Genomic DNA, 20,181 nt, shown 5'->3' with positions numbered 1-20,181 from the left:
ACGATCCACTGGGTGAGACACATGATCTGATCAGGTGAAATACACCTGTCTGCTTTCTGGCAGGGTATCCATACATCATGCACTATGGTCATACATATGGAAAATTACATTTCAGGCTCATTTAATTATTTAATACTGACAGATCTGGACTCACACATACGACTGCTGCAAGTTCTTTTTCTTTCTGTCTTTCTGAACTTCTAAGTTTGAATCACAATTACCAAAAGAAAACTACAAAGCTTCAAAGTCCTGAAAGATGAAGATTTAATCTTGTACACAAGATAATAAAACAGACTTAAACTGAAACTTCCACATACTGTGAAAATAAAAACAAATTTTGTTTTAGCTCCAGAGGCCCTCTCCAGTGGCTCCTGGTTATTTATTTTCATTGTTTAAGGCCTAAATTCCTTCTATTGATTCCAACATTCTACAATTGTAAAAATGTGTAGCAATTACACACCGAATAAATAAATGTTCATCAGCTAAAATGTGGTCATACATTTCATCCTGACCATGCGCCTTTTCCTTTATATTTTGCTGAACCTCAGTAGTAGTGTCTCCCTAACTAGGCTAGTTATCGACTCCAAATCCAAAACAAGAAAAGTTTTGGAGGAAGATTAAGAGTTTAATAGCGTGTGGAGCGATTCATTTGCTGTCACCAATGCTGCTGGCTGACCTGTACGCTTGATCTGTGGCGAGGAATAAACATTATAAGGCTCAAATATGTTTTGCGGCTCCAGACAGATGTTTTATGTTTTTGGGTGGGCTCAGAAATTGCTCTTTTGATAATAAAAGTTGCTGACCCCTGTTTTAGCTGGAAGAAAAAAAATAAGAGTATTTTTTGATTCAGACAACAAAGTCGAGTCATAGTTTTTCCAGACTCATAATGATTTAAAATAAATACCACAATACCATTAACAGACGACAGATAATGCATCTCTAAGTATTGGACGGGGATGGGAGGGGTTCATTTAATAAAATATTTTATTTTATCGATGTGTTTGACCTTTATTTATCCAGGACGGTCTCTGGAGATTTAAATCTGCTTAACAACAGTTAAAAGGGCAGCAAAAACAATGTTTCGTAAAACAACAGACTGTTTGTCAGTCGCTGAGCCAAGATAAGAAAAATACTGATAAAATAATTAAGTAAATTAACTGAGAAAATAATTGCCAGATTAATCAATAATGAAAATAATAGTTAGTTGCAGCCCTAACCCTTTTTACCATCTTACCTTACTTTATGAAACATGTTATACTGGTGGTACTTTGACCTTTACTGAAACATTAAGTTCAGATCACCTTCACGTGCAGTGTCCAGTGTGTGATGAAGTGTGTTGAGCTGCAGTTCCTCTAATGTCCACCAGAGACTGCTGTGAACAAACTCTGACCGTATTGAAGTGAATGGAGAACACACTCGACTTCCAAGTCATTGCAGTTTTTATACAACAAGCTCGGCTCCCAGAAGATCAAAGAGCTCCTTTTCATGTCGTCTGAGGAGGAACTTTCACTATAAAAGTTCCAGAAGGGAGATTTTAAGTCTTCAGCACAGATATGTTCAGAAAAGTCTCCTCTTTGCCCACATAAGAGCTTCCTGTCACATGACCTCTCTGCTCATGTTTTCATGAACATTGCGGGTTACACCTCATTTCACTTTGTCCATGTCCATGGCTGTGATTGGCTCCTCCTGAACAGCCACGCCCCCTGCTGACTGACAGCAGGTGTGCTGATGATCCTTCCAGTCCTGCAGGGAAAACACAAACTAATCTGATTCAAAGATCGTTTATATGCATACATTTCTCTTTACTGTCATCCTGATAAGGCGTCCATAACAGCTGATTTTCAAGCATCTCAGAGAAGGAAAATCAGTGCTTGGCAACAATGTGCTTAGTAAGAGACACAGTTTTGAAGAAGACGTATGAGGAGTTATTTTAGTGACAGACTTTGAGCAAGATGAAGATAACACATGCAGTCTATACAGGAACCGATATTTTTTTGCAGCACTGTTACAGCTATTATGGCCAGGATACTCTTGAATAAGATATTTTTACTGAGGCTTTCTTTGTAAAAAGAAAGTGGTGAACTCTAAAGAAAAACCGGACTTTACTCGGATCGTTCAGGTGGGTCTTACCTTCCTCTGACAGAACGTGGAGCAGTAGTTGACCTTGTGACAGCCTGTACACTCACTCATCGCCACCCGACCACAGTTCACACACATCTGCTGCAGAACCAGAACAGGAGAACACATATGAACACATGAGAGTAGGACAGAGGGCTGGACTACGAAGCAAGGTCACTTATCCAGGTAACTTCAGGTGTAACTCTGGGATGTCAGGTGTAACTTCCAGGTTAACTGGTGCTTCAAAAGCTGAATAAGTCTTACCTGAGGTATGTTGTAATGGAAATTTACTCTCCATGTCTAAACTGCTCTGAGCAGGTTTTCTTCATGGTTTTCTCAATGTTACCCTATAAACCTCTCTCTCCTCCGCCTACAATCTTTTGGCAATAACTGGAAGACATTTGGAAGACGTGGCGCATGAATTGTGAGAGGCTCACTGCGGAGGGCGAGGGTGTTAAGAGACCGTCAAAATCCTCTAGTTTACCCCGATGATGTTCTCTATAAAAGATATTGATTGATCTGAGGGAGTTCAGTATCTCTGCCAGCTCCTAAAACCAGAATGCATTTATGTTCCCATTTAATCTTTATAAAGATCAAAGAGGCTTTTTATGCAGTCGCCAGTAATTCACAATATAGAAATACATAGACTAGGCCTATATACAGAACACTTAATTTCCAGAGGAATCCAGATTGGTGCGACTGACTGTACTCTTATTCAAACATTAGCACTACATTCATACAGGTAGACCTTCAGCCTCAGTGCTGTAAAGAGTAGATTTTAATTCAGGGTTTAAAATTCATATAATACTTCCTCAATACATTGTACACATTTCTTCCCAGATAACTTTCTTGCTTTAATCCCTGTTAATTAATTAATGGGTCAATTTCTGAGATTTTTTCCCCCTTAATTTACCACTTTAATCTTGGAAATGTACCGTTGTAATGTAAACTAACTCACTAACATCTTAATCACAGTCATACTTCTATTTAACACCAGTGTAGACAATCAGGGTTTGTCAACCCGGACTTTCCTTGAGTTATATCTGCGTAGGATCAGCTCCCTTCGTAGTACAGCCCTCAGGTGATAGGAACGATGTTTAAATGTCTGAATGTTTTTGTAGTTTCTCCATGTGCCATTAGAGGTCACTGCAAAGTAAATATCACTAACAACTTTACATCCTATTTCAGCTTGAATATGTCCCCGTCACTTCCAGTATCTCAATATCTGCATCAGGTATTTTCAGTCGTCTGATGGCACACGCACAGATATAAAGCAACCATACGGGCTGATAGTGCAGAGACGTGATTTCAGAGCTTGAAGGATCATGTTGGAGTATTGCATTAAGCTTTACTTTTCACAAAATATAAGGAATTTTCAAGACTTTCAAGAAGTTTTTAAGGTGTGTGTGTGTGTGTCTTACATTGATGATGATCTCTGTGATTTCAGTGCTCCTCTTGGCCTCTGAGTCGTCCGGCTGATGAAACAAGTTCTGGTTCTGAAATGACTGACTGAGACCACACTGCGCGCACACACACACACACACACACACACACACACACACACACACACACACACACACACACACACACACACACACACACACACACACACACACACACACACACACACACAGTCAGTGACTCAGTATTAAAGTAATATATTATCAGTAATACATTTTTAATTACCATGCGTCTGGTTACTAATCTAGAGATTATGTATGTCAGCGTGTGTTAGTGTGTCTTCTCACCTCTTTCCTGCCTCCCTGACCTTTGATCCCTGCCGTGTCCCCCGGAGAGCTTTTGGCCTGTTCGATCAGAGCCTTCAGCTGCTGGACGTTGCTCAGCAGCGTGTTGGCCAGCTCCTCCAGGTACAGCCAGGTGTTCTTCTGCCCCTCGCTGACCGATGGCCCCGCCCCTCCAACGGGCCCCACTTCGAGCCCGCTCACCAGCCCCGCTGACGGGGACGCCACAGTTGCCACCGTCATCTTGGCCTGAACCGGCTGAGGAGCCATGGCCAGTGCCGGCAACGCCGTCAGCACTGAGAGAGAGGAAGAGGGACAGGATTTATTATTCATCTTCGGCTGGAGTCAATTACTGAGTGTGAGTGAAGTTACACCATTGGTCCAGTTGAGTATTGGAGTTTCCCCATTGTATATTGTATCTGACAGTAATACAGAACTTGAAGGTGGGGCTCCTGGAGTTTGAGCGGCAGCAGTTCACTGTCTGTTGACAGCTAAAGCAACTGGATGCCTGCTGTTTCTGAGGTTTACATCAGCCCCTTAAACAAGTATGTAGACTTAAACAGAGCAGGTGTTGTGAACAGATCCAGGTCACTGTGTCTGTGCGTCCTCCATACATTCACTGCTGACCTACATTCGTGCTGTAATGTCTGTTTATATTCCTGCGGTGGTACACTGACAGCTCGGGGCTCCGCTGGGAACAGACGAGTCCAAAAATAACTGCACATCCATCTCAGACTCTGATATAACATGTCCTGGGGAAAAGGCATACGTGTTCTCGCAGGTAAATGAAGGTGTGTTGATGTCATCAGCTGATTTCATCGGTTCAACTTTCAGTTCACTTTTTCTCGACTCTTATTTTTCTTCTGATCTTTGGGAAAATTTCCCAGTAATTTTCTAGAAGAAGAAATTGCTGTGTGACTGTTAAATCTTTCACTTTTTGGAAAGGGTTATGTCATTTGGTAGAATTATAATTGAAAAGCAAAAGTTTACAGTTAGTACAGTACTGGGTTTATACATAGCGGCTGTCCTCACTTCCTGGTGGAGTTTGGGGGACTTCTCAGCAAAGAAGTACCGTTTACAGGTCTGAAAAGGTGAGTAGTACTCCTACGGAAAAGAATATTTCAAAAGAGTATTTAAACTTTTTTTGCGCAATATATTCGTATTTATTGATAATATTGTCCTAAAAAGATACTAGGATCAAACATTAGGCAAAGATAACACAGTAAAGCACCGAGCAATTTGCTGTAAAGATTCAAATACATTATTTTATATATATATATATATATATAAGTATCAGGTCTCTATCAAAGAAACTTAACATGATTTAATTAGGGTGCATTAATACTACAGAGACTATTCAGATACTAATTTCATTCCCACTGTGTTTGTAAAGTGCAGGTAATCTGAAAATAAAACAGCAGTTATTTTTTTACTTTCCAGGTCAATCAGTTTCTCGTTATATCAGGTTGTATAAAGAATGTATGCAGTTGTTTCTGTGCTGTGTGTTTCTGTCCTGAATCAAAGTGTCTCATCTGTCCAAACAGCTTCTGGCTTTAATTCTCTGGACTGTGTTTGATCTGCAGCAGAGACTTCACTGCCCTCTACTGTTCCCCAGCTCAAGATAAAAATAAATCAGACCAAACAGCTTCATCATTCGTTCATTTTAAAATCAGTTTCTTCTCTTCATCCAAACTCAACCTTTATACCTCATTTGACTGATTTAGTTTGAATATGAATATCTGTGCATACCAGTTGATATAACGAAATCTTTCACTTATTTTCTGATGCATATCTCTTCATCTGAAACACACACACACACACACACACACACACACACACACACACACACACACACACACACACACACACACACACACACACACACACACACACACACACACACACACACACACAGAGGCCCAGGGTGCTTCATTAACCTCAGGGTGAAGGACAGAGAGACAGTACTGACAGCTGGATCACTGCTGTGTGTGTACATATTTCCTAGAAGTCAGATGGAGACATCAGAAGCCTTCCAGCCAATCCGAAGAGTCCCGGTGATAGTAGTAGTGATCCAATTAGTAATGGTTTCTCCCATTTAAGTTACATGTATTTTCATCAGTTTGTGTGTTTTCCAGCTGATCATAAGAGAAAATATTAACCTCAGAAACACGAATAACTCTGATTTAGCCGTTCAGTGTTAGTCCCTGTGTTAGGAGAAGGAGTGAGGAGGTACGGGAGATCTCTGATTGGTCCTTTAAAGAGTAGGTTAGGATCGGACAGAGAAATTAATCACACAGCGCTCACACCTACGGCGCTGGACTCTCTTGAGAGCTCATTACAGCAGCATGGCAGCCAATCAGAAAGGAGCTGGGGTGCTTCCCTAACACCTGATAGGATGATGGATAGGCTACAGGTCAGTAGCGATGCAGGGCATTCACATTAAAAATCCTGGATGACCGGAGGAAGGCAAAACATTCAGAGGAAACAGAGAGACACTTTGCTACTGAACTAAAGAGCTCAGTGTTGCACAATGCTTGCATCACTCTTGGCCAGTAGAAAGCAATCGTTAGTTATACACCTTTGCTCTGTACCGTTACATCATCTATTGTAGGCTAAAATTAACACTGTCATGACACATAAGTTAGTATCACCGATCACTTCTACTCAGCTGGTGAGTATTTCTGCAAGATAGACAATGAACATAGCGATAACGTTAGCGAGCAAGCCAGTGCACGGGTCTGGCGTTGGTCGCTTCATAAAGCTGGGCAAGACAGCCAATTCACCAGCCCAGGGAGTCTGGATGAATTAGCTGACGTTATCCACTCAAGACAGGATTTTGCTATGTGAGCTAGCTAGCAATTTCACTTTAGCAAGCAAGCTAAAATTTGCTAACATTAGCCAGCTAAACCCGCAATATCATAATATATTTCACATGCTTTGCAGTAATGTTAGCTTTGACTTTGGAAACTGTGTCGTGTTGGGTGTCAGTCATTTGTAGACGTTAATGTGCACTAGTGTTGTACACTGTTGGCACTGTAGGGGAGCGGAAGAGAAGGCACTCAAAGTGTCACATCCTTTGGATTTTCCCGGAAAACCGCCCTGAGTGTGTTATGGGCAAGAAAGTCTCTGACAAAGTGATTTACATTTGCACAGTGCACCTTTGAAATAATACTGTTATACAATATGTACATTCAAAGAGTTCATGATGCTTTTTTTGTTTTTCTTTTTGTTTTTTGTAATGACTTACTGTCTTGTAATGAAGAGAATAGATTATTACGAAGAAACCATCTTATTATATTTACAAGATCAGGATCTCAACATTTCAAGGAAACTATCTTATTATTATTTATGACGTGCGGTGCTCCTATTTCTTGTCCTAAAAGCTCTTAAAATGGACAGGGAAACCTAATCTGCTTCATATTCACTCCAGGAGACACATCCATGTCTGACACTCAGATACAGCTCACAATACACCAATGTAGCACAGACGATGGACAGTCACAGTGATGATGGTACCTGCTGTGCTGGCGAACACTTCGCTCTGCGCTGAGCCTTCCGAGATGATGGCAGCAGCGGCAGCGGCGGTGGCGTCACCCGCTTGAGTCCGGTCAAAGGTCAAGGTACCGGAAGTGGTGAACTGTCCTGACGGAGACACCGTGACTGTTGGGAGGACAGAAGTGTTTGGACTGTCAGTAACTTCTGAGGTTAAAGTTTAAATGTTCACACCAAAGACCTGATGGAAACTCAATAACTTCCAATCACTTTTCATGTCTTATTCAGAGGACCACCAACTACTGTACAGGCAATATGTTCATCACTATTTTATTAATTGAAATAATTCAATATTGTATTGAATTCAGGGGCAAAACAAACAAACTATCTTTTCCCGTCAAGCTGTGTAACACTGAGGCTCCACCACTCCTCCAGTCACACATCAGACTGAGGTCACATGACGTACACGTTGTGCCCGGGGCCAGTGTGATGTTTTTGGTGGCAGGAAGTTCCTTTTTGGGAGGGGTGACCGGAGGCTCATTATCCTTCTTCCGTCTCTTGTATGGGACGAAGAGGCGGACTGGACCAGTCTACAGATAGGAGACGGAGAGAGCGATGAAATCAACACAACGTCCAACAACAGTGATAACGCCAAATATTAAATGTTGCCTAAACACAAGCAGCCATACAAGACATTTATCTAATACTGGTGAAACGACCAGAAACTAACTCTGATCAAAGAATACGAAAACATGATGTGACTACAGTTGCCTTTTCAATATAGACAAGCCTAGCACATAGCATATTTAAGTACAGGAAAGGAGAAAGCTGACTGAGGCTTGCTCAACTCTTATTGGAGCACAGCGCAAAAAGGGGCGGGACTTTAGGCAGCTTTATAAAACATTCTGCTGACAAAAAAAAACAGTTAACGAGCAAACACACACCTGGAGAGAGAAACAGAAAGAGGTAGAGCAAGCAAGTTTGTGTGCAGGAAGTGACCAGAGGTGTAGGTGTGTGTAACAGAGAACTGAAGGGAAAAGCAAGGTGAGCAGATTAAAGCAGTTCGTCATTCTCATCATCTGAGTTAGTCTGGGAGTATGATGGCTAACCTTTTAGGCTTAAGATAAGCCAGTTCTTATTTTTGTGAAACTAATTAATTTAAATAATTTATCGGACAAATCTAAATCAAAATCAAGACTGACCTAACGCTACAGACCAGTCGAAGATATCTCCTGAAACTGACCCCTGGTGTTTCAGTCTATCAGTAATCCATAGCTAATTGGCATATTGAAATGTCATTACAACGCAACCTGAGATAAAGAGAAAGCCTATTATTCAGGTAATGAATACAAATACAGAGCAGTCTAAAAACAGGTTGGGATTATGAGGTCTCAATTACAGAAATAAAGATTAAATTTACCATACTGATGTTTTCAGCGGCCATGGAGTCTGTTTCCTTTGGACACTGAAGAAAGAGGAGAAGAACAGGAGAATAAGACAAACACAAACTCGATCTGCCTGCTGTCTGACTGATCAGATGTTTCGGAATAACAACCATGCTTTCAATTGATCAATTAACCCTTTAGTTTATTGAAATGACAGCAAACATCAGTCTTATGTTTCCAAAGTGATTCTTCAACCCGTTTGTTCAGTCTGACAACACAAACAGGTTCAAACAGATCAAGAGATCAGGTCATAGAAACTGCTTCCAGAAACAGTGTAGAAAATGATATAATTATATTATTATTATGTAATAATCATCAGGGGCTTTCCTATTGTTATGTGACTGAGTCTAAGAATAAAATAAAGCATTTGGTTAAGTTGCACCTCCAGTTTTCTTTAGAGGAACCCAAAATTCCAAAAATGAAAAATATCTCCTTTTGAACAGAAAAAGTCATGAACAAATGAGGCTTTAACACACAGCTATGACTTTGTCACCAAATTGTTTTTGAACCCTATTTGTGATAAACTGAAATTACACTTGTCGGCCACCAGTTAATATGGGTCACTGTGTGTCGAGTCTATTGAACTCAGAGCGCAGACTGCCAATCCACGATCCATCGATTATAATGTGACTTACAACTTTTATTCAGCTGAAAGTTTCAATCAGGTTTCAAAAACAGCCCAACAGGGTGGAAATCCCAATCTGGAAACACTGAGCAGATAATGTTTGAATATTTAACAAGAAATTACCAACACTAACACTAATAACTAATCAACTAACTAACTTATGACTTATTTCATCACTTGTTAGCTCACTGAAAAAACACGATCTTCTTCCTTGACTCTGCTTCCTGAGCTAAACTCTTCCCTGGACCTGCAGGTTGTCCAGGACCAGGACCAGTCCTGCTGACTTACTCCTGTCAGGTCATCACAACAGGCTGCACAGGTACAGGACGCCGCGTGGGGATTCAGGATACGCTCCTACGCACACACACAGACACACAGACAAGGTTAAACTTGACCTTTTGGTCATAATGAGTTGATCTGTATGCAGACTGAAGAAGTGCTTTGTGTAGTACTAAGTGTGGTAAAATAGTACAGCATTAGGACAGTGTAGATAGACAGTATTGCAGAGGTACCTGTATGAGGCAGAGCAGAGGTCTGCCAGCGTATCTGATACTCCTCTTCCAGTCTTTGCTGCTCGCTCTTCCTGCCAGACCTTCAAACTCAGTGGGAGTGTACCACTGCTGGTTGTGTCTGATGCAGCGACCTTTACCACCTGAACACAACACAACACTGTCAGTCTCGGTGATAACAAGACAAATTACTCAAAGAACACAGTACGATAGAGTAGTGAAGTGGGTAATTACATTAACGGTCTGATTCATGTTCTCTTAGGCCAGTGGTTCTGAGATAGCAGAGTTGCGGTGTCCTGAGCAGAGAATGACGTCACACTCGCTCTGTGTGTGTTGTAACTGAGCTTCTCTGTGCTTGGTTTCTCTGCCTGTGAAACTGTTGGCTTTGAGCAGAGTGATATAGTGGCTGTTTCTTTTCTCATCTACATCAGTGAGTTGGTTGTTGTTGGGACAACGAAAAGAAAAACAAAGATGGTTTTGGTGAGTTTTATGATGTTGTTCGAATGAAGTGTGTTTGACGATGATCTGTGAGGTAAATTTACTGTTCTGGTGTTGAGTCTGGTGGTGAGCGAGAGCCGTTTCTGGTTAAACAAAAGTGATCTAATGCTTTAACAAAAAGGTCCATCTCTGTAGGGATCCTTTAAATAATGCTGTCAGACACTTATAATACAGGGATTAAAGCAAGGAAAGATTTGTGATTTGTGATTGAGTGTGAAAACTATTATATTCATTTAAAGCAGCTCTATGCCTGAAATCGGGCATAGTGATTTTGTGTTGATCACCTGATCCCAGTCGGCTCTTGTAGAGGACGCCACTAGTGTTCCTGCAGCGGACCGGCAGCTCGTTGTTGTAGACCGAGGGGTCCCAGTTGTACTTGGAACACGAGTCTTTCTCTTGGGGTGGAGTCAAAGGGGTGGGCGGAGTCTGTGGGCCTGAGGGATGCAGCAAAAAGCCTTGGTCATGATCTAGCTAACAGTTGATAAGTCTGCATTTTAGTAGGTTAGGCTTGAGGACTTGTTGCTATGACAACGTTTCAGTTGGATTTTAAACCAGTTTAGAAGAACCAATAAATCTAGACTCAAATAGTCAGTCAGCGTTTTTAATTTAGACATTTACATACAAAAACGGACTAGTTCAATATGGACACCCCAGAGACAGCGGTACCTTCCCAGTGTTGTAACACACACACACACACACACACACACACACACACACACACACACACACACACACACACACACACACGTACCTGATGCGATGGCGGCAGCAGACTTGAGGCCAGCCTCCACAATGCTGCCGTCAGTGTGAACCACAATCAAAGTGGCCTTCTGGGTACTGAGACCTTCACTGAGCTGGAGGGTTGCCCTTCCACTCTGTGTGACACACACACATACACACAAACAGTGTTTATCTACACCTACGAAGATGGTGCAGATATAAGCAGGCTCAGCTTACTGGAACTGGTAACACAGAGAGCCCAGTGAGGTTCCAGAGGGCCTTTAGGGGTTTTTCTAGGTTTCCTTTAAGAGGTTGAACACATTTTGGGACCCTTAAGAGTCTCCACCACCATTACTGAGGAGTGAAATCAAACTGAAAGAAATAAGTCGCAAGTTCTCTAAATCAGCAGATCAGCATCTGAAGTTCTTCATCTTCAACATGAGTCATTTGAGGATACAAATTACTGATTGCTAATACAAAATACTAAGAGTAATTAATGTACACATGTTTTTAAACTGTTACGTCTGAACGTCTGTGGCTGACTGTCTGATGAAAGAAGATTCAGATGCAAGCACATTGTTTTACCAGCAGATGGCAGTGTGCACTGTTTCAATTTAAGCTTTAACCTTTTTGCAGCAGTGTGTCAGGAACCCTTTCAGAAAGCTAATTTCACCAGTACAATTTCTGATGGAACTAAACCACATATTCAACCATACACAGGTGCACGTTGGTCCTCCTCGCTGTTCATTTGACAATATGAGTACTATTTATCAGAAAGTGGTCAATACCTAACTGGACAGAAATCGAATGTACTGGTCGTGTTCAAGTTGTGGTTTAATTCTCATTCTTTATTTTAAACAGTCAGGTAGTTATTTTATACAGTTTATCACTTTAATGGTGCCTTCAATTAACAATTGTGCTTTTAGAAATTATGAGTTCAGCTTCACTTTTTACTGATATTAATTTGCACCAGTCAAGTTTCCAGAGTTTAACCAAAAGAACAAATCCAGGTAGAAAGCGGAGCTGTCTAACTCTACTTCCTATGTTCTAACAACTGACTGTTTCTGCCGTCTATATTGTGCTCTGATTACTCAGAGCACAATGAGGTTGTTTTGGATTATTAATGATAAGAAACATCAGTTTAATAAGGTGTGGAGTGACAACCATGAAGCTGCTCTTTGAAGCTGATCTGATCTGACAGCATAGACTGTACATACAGGGTGACACTGAGCATGTGCAGTAGCGTGACCATCAGTGTGTGTTGTCTATCTACCAGCATGTGTTCAGGGAGACTTCCTGACGTGGCAACCGTCGTGGTAAAAACATTGTCCTCCGCTTGAACGTCTGCCACCGTCACAGCCGTCACCTCTGATCAAAGTCAAGAAATACAAATATTTTATAATCACATACATTTTCAGTAGGTCCATTGCATTATAGCTACTACAGTAATCCAGTAATGTAAAGATAAAATATCCAAACCCAGTGTTATAACAGCATGTAGTGCTACACGGGACAATATGGAAAACGATAAAATCAGAATCAGAAGACCTTATCTAATAACATATATACCAAAATAGGTTAAGTAAGGAAAATCACTAATCAAACATTTCAGCTGATGTCCCTGTCAGTAGACTGCACAGTGATGGAAGTTACAATGAATGCCTATTGAGCTGATCAATATTTCAGACATCAATGTGAGTGGGAGAAATCTAAAGCAGAATTTATTTTCCTAAGATATGAAAGTTACATTATTATCATTTCTCATCAAACTACATTAAAATAAATATGTGATGTCAGTAAAACATAGACTTCAAACACGGTTAATCATATCCAGTCAACTATATTAATCCACCAGTGAACACACTGTGGTGGGCAGTGGGCCAGCAGTGGAAAACAACTCTATGAGTTGTAATTTTAAGGTTGCATAGGGGCTTAATGATATCTGTAATTGCCGAATATGGAGACATGCGCTCACTTAGTAAACTGAATATATGCGGTGTAACATATGTGTGGTATGTGCTATCGATAGGATAAATATCTTTAAATTGCACAATAATTGAACGGAGTCTGGCAACAGCAGTATTACTGCTATGTAGCAACTACGATGATTGTTGTGCTTACTGAAAGGCTGCGCAGTTAAGTGTGTGAATCACTGCCGATTCACTTTAATTGATCAGATACATGAACCAGGCATCTGTCTTCTCATCGTGTTGACACTGAGTTAAGCTAACGGTACTAGCATCATCATCACACTTTGTGTTTTAGCGCCACCCCGGCCTGCTGCTAGCTTAAGCCCGCCTTGCCTGCAAATGCAGCCTCGGCCTCGTCTGGGTTCGGCAAGGACTCGGCTCCCATGTCGATGTTTCCCGGTTCGGCCATCACAGCCATCGTGGTGACTTCGGCCTCCGACTCGGTATCCGAGCCGTCCACCGGCTGCATGCCGATAGGCGGTTCATCCAGCCCGAGTGCCTTCGTGGCCGAGTCCGCCTCGTCCATTCTTCCGCCTAACGACAAGAGCCGAATGTGGACGAGCAGTTCGCGGGGCAGAGCGGGGTCCGAACGTAGCCGAGCCGGGTACGAACCAGAGAGGAACCGCAAACACGGAACCCGTTAACAATAATCGGTAAAAAAAAATAAAATAATCAAGAGTATTTAACACATTTAAGGAAACGTCAGGGAACCCGGCGGCCAAATCCGGAGAGAGAACGGCTGCTCGGCTGTTTGTTTTTCACGAAGTCAGGAAAGAGATGCAGCGGAGACTGCCGAAAGAACACGAACGGATCCGAAGCGACACAGTGTGGCCGATACCCAGCTACACAGCGACAGGAACCGGATCATCTAAATGTATAGGCAATTTATTACACTTTCAGTATAATATCAACCCACCACTGTGTTTCCATTCATTCAATTTATTTTTTGTTGCGTTTGAAGATTATATTTGTTTTTATTTACTGATTGGTTACCGCAGGACTGACTCATAAACTTATTTCTGATGAAGAACATTTGTTTCACTGTCTGTGATTTCACCTGAACATACCATAGTAAAAAAGTGCTGAGAGGAAGTGGGGAATACAACATGATGGGTATGTGGGTTAGTTTGCATTCTCTAACTAAAACTTACACATGGCATGCATAATAAAATATAAATAGTACATAATTATGTATAATATCAAGAACAAGATAAATTGATACATTTAAAGTGCAATTCCATATATGTTTTTAATCTTTCATTATACTTTAAGACAAAGTTTAAGATACTATACTTTCCAATCAATCCTGGTTAGAAACAGCATTTAGAGCTTTATGTTGGGAAATCAAATGCACACAACTATAACCGTTAAAAAAAAATCTAAATTATAATAAGATTTGAAGGGAGACATGGGTACATTCAGTATTTCTGAAATACAGCCCTGTGTCTAAGGTACAACAATATGTGGGTAATATGGACAATTAACAGTTTCATTTAAAATGACACTGATGTGATATTGAAATCTGTCCTGTTGGGGCTTTTATTGAATTATAATTTATTCTCATATGTTATCAAAATAAAATCTTTATAATTTTCTCAAAGTCATACTATGATTATAAAAATAAAAATATACACCTCTTTTACTGAAGACTGTAAAAGTGCCAGTCATAAATTATTTCTACCATACCTCACATAATGCCCTGAAACTATATATACCATGTAAAAAAGGAGCAATTCTCCCCAACAAGTTCCACAATTAAAACCATGTATTACATGTGTATTAAGAATAGTATTAAATGTTGGCTGTGGCTGATTAACAGTCCAGACAGCTGGAATGTAAACCCATAGAGAAAGGAAACTCTTTTGAACCCTCTTTAATCTCCTCCGGTCTCACCTGTGATTTGCTGAGCAGACCGACTGGATGTGGAATAAAAAATACAAAATGTTATGATACAAAACAGCCCTATGTAAACCACAAACAGAACAGGTCCAAACATTTAAGATGGATTATTAAAAGAGGACAGGAGAATAAAATCACATGTTACAATATTTGGTGTGTGTATCTCCTGTCAATGAACTGCAATGTTAATAAAGATTCATTAGACATTTACAGAAGCTACATGCTAACACAAACTTTTGTTAACATATACAGATGTTAAAAAAAAAAAAAAAAGGGCAGGAAGATCAAACAGTTGGTTGACAATCCTTAAAGTCACAGTGATATCACCTGGCACACTGAATACCAGCAAACAGCCAGTGGTCACGTCACTTCCTGCTCGCACCAGCAGATTGTCACCTGCTGTGTCCAAATGGTCCAAATTCCACACTACATACAAATTGGCAGACAGTGCCTATAATATATTAACTGTCATATAATAGTGTTTTTGCTATTTGTATACTAAACATCTTTTTTTTTTAAACTTCTGTTTCATACTGAGGGAAAATAATAAAATATGTACCTCTATGTCAATCAAACTTTCATCTTGGAATAACCCTGCCAATTACAATTCATTTATTCATACAATGTTTTACGGTGGTTTAATATTTTTCACCTCAACATTTCTGTAGCTATGTTGCCATCAAACTCAATTTGAGTTTCTGCAGCTCTGAGTCGTTCCTTCATTTCCTTTGTGCACTGATATGCGAGCGTACATAAAACAGCACTCTCAATTTTCTCTCTCGATTTCTTTAGTCTGTAGAATATATTTTGGAGTATTTCACTTCTGCAGTTTGAACAGACAAGCTACAACTCAACACTTTCTTTAAATAAAGTATTGTGCAGTCTGGAACTAAGACACAGCCACTGTGTACACTGTAATGAAAGCATGTTGTGGGGCAGATTTGTCTTGACAGGTTCATAAGCCTATCACACTTAACTGTGGTGGGCTACACTCCCACCTGAGCCGTATTCAGGCCCCACCTTCTCTTTGACCATATTGGGACGGTAGGACCACATCACAGGAAGGTACAAAGTTGGCGGCAAGTGGAAAGTAAAGTGTGGAAGTCCAGGCATTTTTTGTTATTAACACCAGCATCTTTGGTAAGACAACACCCACTACCATTTCCCCTGCTGGCCGACACTCCCCGCTGCCCAGTTCAACAATTCAACAAAATGTTTTTTTCTTCCTGTTTGTTTCCTCACTTTGGTGCAGAATAAAAAGTCGTCTCCTGTGCAGGAGAATCACAGAGATGATTATAATGTCAGAGTCTACAGCCTGAGCTCCACATCAGGTCCAGCTCCTTGGTGATCCGCTTTTCCAGTCAGCGTTGAATCCTGGAGACCATGTAGTAAAGCAGGAAGAAGAGCAAGACCAGGCCCACAGAGACATAGCAAAGGATGCGGCGGTTATCTCTGCCGGATCGGACCATGGTGGAGAAACGTTTCACGCTGCCGCTCAGAAGGCCTGTGGCACTCAGGAAGTTTGAGTCCTGAAAGGTAAAAGAGAAGAGGGAGGAAAATTGTGAAGGGTCTTTTATAAACTGAAGAGAAAATGAAAATGAGAAAATGTTATTTTACACTCCATTTTAGCTAGAACGTCCCTTCACATATTTAAACTATGTGTTAAAATCCAGGGGAGTCCTGCGGAAGTGTCTGTAGATCACCAGCAGCCTTATTTTAACAGATAGACTATTTTATCAATTGTACCAATCCACACAGTCTAAGACTTTTTCTCACTTCTTTTTTAAAATTTCTCTAGCACTTTTGGTTAAGTAAATCTAATATGAAGCACATTTGGCGTCCCCGTGTTCTAGGACCACCATTATGGATTGACAACCAATGATTTCACAGCATCTCTCTCCCTTTATTAAATAGCAACTTGCAGACTGATGTCCCAGTGAATAAGTGAAAAAATAATGCAGAAACTAGATTGTCTTGTCTTTTGTCAGACAGCTCAAACCAAAAGTCACAGGGTGGAGGGGCACTAACAAATAGTGGTAATAGGCGTTTAGTTTGTAGGGGGCATGTTTGTAGGAGCGTCTGCAAGGCTTCTTCTTTTATATTGCTTCACTCACCATGTTGTCCAGATACTCATTCTGATCATCAGCCTCTCTGTCGATGTCGTACGCCAGCTGTCAGATTCAGAGACAGGACAGATGATTAAAAGTTAAAATGGCAGGTTCTTACACTTGAGTTTATCAGTTTTTAGAAAATAAATTAGTTAATGACATCGAATGAATGTTCCCATCATCTCAGTATCAAACTACAGACAGATGAGAGAACATAAAGGTATTTAAAAAGCACCATATCACTAATTTACAATCTGTGTACCCCTTTCCTGATTCATATCAGAGTCACATGAAGTGTCACTCACAGATTTCAGTCTGGAGACTTTGGTGGCCAGGTTCTCAGCCAGCCGTTTGTTTTCAGCATCCAACATGTCGTCCACAGAGCCATGACCTGGAAACACACCAACACGTTAGATGAGAAATGAAACTGCGGTTAAAGTGTTGACTTTAATATCTGTTGTAGATATTATGTTTCTGTGTTAAGTCCTCAATAGGTTATGTGGTTAGATTCCTACTATTAATTTACAAATATGAAATTTATAAATAAATAACTTATGGGTTCTATATCTTATAATATCAACTCTACAGCCATAAACTTGACCTCTTGAATGACTATTGCTAAAGTCTAAATAAAGTTCTAAACATTTAAAATTGACATTAATACTTCAAATTAAAAGCTTTTGTTCTGCAATTTATCTGTTTTTACTTTGGTGAATCTAAAAGATAGATATTTACAGACATTTTAATAATTAAATTCAAACTGGAAACGTTTAAAAAATAAAAAATGTGGGCCACTTCTAAGGTTGATGATTGGTGGATTTGTCTCTTTAATAGTGTAGACCGGTGACAGCCAGTGCACAGCCTCTGTCAGCAGGCTTTAACCAGTCCTGTAGGCAGTCATCGTCGAGCACTCCGTCGACACTTTCGGCGGGAAATTAATTTTACTGTAAAACAAACGATGCAACAGCCTCTCCTCCATTAACCAGCACACCCAGATAGCAGTTGACATAAATTGAGGATTATAATCTGGAAGGACTGGCCAAGCGCGATATCTAGAGGTAAGACAAACTTGGTAACTTTACAAAAAACGTATTATTGTTAAGAACTAACGTTAATATAACTTCTATATGTTAGAGCGGTGATTTTCAAACGGGGGTCCTTGAGTGGGTTGTAAGGGGGTCCCCCGGCAAAAGGAGGAAGATATTTTTTTGCTATGATGAAAAGGCGATTTTTGGTTTACTTTAGGCGATTTAAGCTAGCACTTGCAAGAGCAGCGATCTTATGGTAACGTTAGCAACGCCTCAACGTAGACACCGCGCGTTCTCAATCAGTTAGACCCGCGTCTGCGCGGTCGCCATATTGTAATATAATATTCAATAAGAGCTCAGTTTGAATGCTGCTTCTATCCTCTGCTGTGTGGGGGTTCAACAAACACACACCACGGTGGATTTGACGCTACAGTTCTGGTTATCCAGTGGCCCTGTGGCTCTCAGAGGGGTTTAACGTTGGAGTCCTGCTGGGACGCCATGGACACTTTCGGCGGGAAATTCACTTTACTGTAAAACAAACCATGCAAGCAAGACTCTTCTCCATCAACCAGCCCTGACATAAATTGAGGATTATAACGTAGAAGGACAGGCCAAGTGCCGAGGGGCGATATCGAGGTAAAACAAACTTGGTAACAAAAACATTATTGTTGGAAGAAATCATGTTAGAGCAGTGATTTTCAAACTGTTCAGGACCACCTGTCCTTGAGTGGGTTGTAACAGCAAAAGGAGGAATATATTTAAACTTTTAATCACATTTGTTGCTTGCATGTTGTCATGATGTAAGGCTTTTGTAGCTATAATTTAACGAGCTAAAAGTTCGCTATATTTTATTCTAGCATTAGGAGTCAGCGGGAACGAAGATATCTGGTTTTCAATTAGACTTGAGTCTGCGCGGTCGCCATATTGTAATATATAACTTATATATACGTTATATAACTTATATATTTACACACCACCGTATGGGTTTTCACGCGCGTCTGTGTCCAGCGCTCCTAGTTTCGCGGTAGTATTATTATATACAGTACAAGACGTCAACTTAATTAATTAAATAACGTTATGTATGTATGTGTGTGTGTTGTAGTAGAATATAAGAGTCTGATGAGGAGGTTTTAGTGGATTGTAATGATGAATCATCAGAAGTAGAATGTTGAGCTCCGCCCCTAGCAACTGAATTAATTCCAACCAGCAACCAGCATCGGTACCAATATCTCACGGTTATAACAAACCAAAGTAACAGCTCACAGTATTGTTTCCATGTGGAGACCGCGCAGTTGGTGTTTGTGTGTTTAAGTCTGTCTCCCCTTCAAATTGTGTTTCCCTCAAGTTAAAATGATGTCTTCCTCTTTGGTTGGGCTAACCATCTCAGAAGACGACTGGTTGGGGTTGACTTTGGTTTCTACAATTCAGCCACAGTAATCAAGCCAACTTTGTCGATCGGTCACTAACATACATTATTTACTAAAAGTTAACTTTATCCCTTTAAAGTTAGATGGTAACTATGTGCACATATTAAATATAAGCTTATCTCTAGCTTGCAGGAAAAAAGCGACCTGTTTAACCATCTGATGACCTAGTTCATCAGTTGTTGCGGAGTGACTAAACCTGTCCGTTCATAGTGCGTTAACGATAGTTAAGACTTGTTTGATGTTAGGACAGCTATATATATATAACGTTATATATTATACTAATCTATACTTAACAGCTACACTCTTTAGCTAGTTAGCCTGCTAGCTAAGCTTCATACTTGTGCTCGGCTCTAAGTGAAGTAACTACAGATCCAAACACCAAACAAGCTGCTGGTCTGATCTATCGTTTATATTGTACACTCCACCACACGGCTGTAACATTAGCTCTGTACTGTGCGGACAGTTAAAGGCTGAACATTAAGAGCTGAAGACGTGTCAAAAACAATACCTCGGTTCCAGTCCGCCATGTTGACGAGTGATGTCACGATCAGCTGCTCACAGGTTTGATAGACCCATGTGATCATGGCCACTCCCCCTGGA

The 20,181-nt window shown here is 40.6% G+C and overlaps 2 protein-coding genes across 3 annotated transcripts; both read right to left on the bottom strand.

Moving 5' to 3' along the window:
- Positions 1 to 240: 240 nt before the first annotated feature.
- On the bottom strand, positions 241 to 13,892 carry deaf1 (DEAF1 transcription factor). Of its 2 annotated transcripts, none has more exons than XM_051382584.1 (13): positions 13,453 to 13,892; positions 12,423 to 12,517; positions 11,181 to 11,304; positions 10,714 to 10,863; positions 9,935 to 10,074; positions 9,612 to 9,776; positions 8,773 to 8,817; positions 7,819 to 7,942; positions 7,377 to 7,520; positions 3,867 to 4,156; positions 3,540 to 3,638; positions 2,131 to 2,220; positions 241 to 1,743 (listed from the first exon to the last, which is right to left on the bottom strand). In XM_051382584.1, the coding sequence occupies exons 1-13, from the start codon at positions 13,643 to 13,645 to the stop codon at positions 1,645 to 1,647; spliced, it is 1,758 nt and encodes a 585-aa protein (XP_051238544.1). In that variant the 5' UTR covers positions 13,646 to 13,892; the 3' UTR covers positions 241 to 1,644. The 2 variants fall into 2 exon arrangements, with proteins under 2 accessions (XP_051238544.1, XP_051238545.1); XM_051382585.1 differs by having other exon boundaries at positions 9,711 to 9,776.
- Positions 13,893 to 14,349: 457 nt separating this feature from the next.
- On the bottom strand, positions 14,350 to 20,181 carry bet1l (Bet1 golgi vesicular membrane trafficking protein-like). Its single transcript, XM_051382593.1, has 4 exons — positions 20,090 to 20,181; positions 17,432 to 17,517; positions 17,133 to 17,189; positions 14,350 to 16,547 (listed from the first exon to the last, which is right to left on the bottom strand). The coding sequence occupies exons 1-4, from the start codon at positions 20,163 to 20,165 to the stop codon at positions 16,380 to 16,382; spliced, it is 387 nt and encodes a 128-aa protein (XP_051238553.1). The 5' UTR covers positions 20,166 to 20,181; the 3' UTR covers positions 14,350 to 16,379.

Source organism: Dicentrarchus labrax, unplaced genomic scaffold (assembly GCF_905237075.1).
Source record: "Dicentrarchus labrax unplaced genomic scaffold, dlabrax2021, whole genome shotgun sequence".
Taxonomy (NCBI): domain Eukaryota; kingdom Metazoa; phylum Chordata; class Actinopteri; family Moronidae; genus Dicentrarchus; species Dicentrarchus labrax.
This window is presented reverse-complemented; position numbering and strand designations above follow the sequence as displayed.

Coding starts and splice junctions, on each gene's coding strand:
- bet1l (XM_051382593.1), bottom strand. CDS start 20,165: ATGATCACATGGGTCTATCAAACCTGTGAGCAGCTGATCGTGACATCA. Junction 17,190..17,431: donor AAGTCTCCAGACTGAAATCT/GTGAGTGACACT, acceptor TGAATCTGACAG/CTGGCGTACGACATCGACAG. Junction 16,548..17,132: donor ATGAGTATCTGGACAACATG/GTGAGTGAAGCA, acceptor TTTACCTTTCAG/GACTCAAACTTCCTGAGTGC.
- deaf1 (XM_051382584.1), bottom strand. CDS start 13,645: ATGGACGAGGCGGACTCGGCCACGAAGGCACTCGGGCTGGATGAACCG. Junction 10,075..10,713: donor CAAGAGCCGACTGGGATCAG/GTGATCAACACA, acceptor TGTTGTGTTCAG/GTGGTAAAGGTCGCTGCATC. Junction 8,818..9,611: donor AAGAAGATCGTGTTTTTTCA/GTGAGCTAACAA, acceptor CTCTTTCTTCAG/TGTCCAAAGGAAACAGACTC.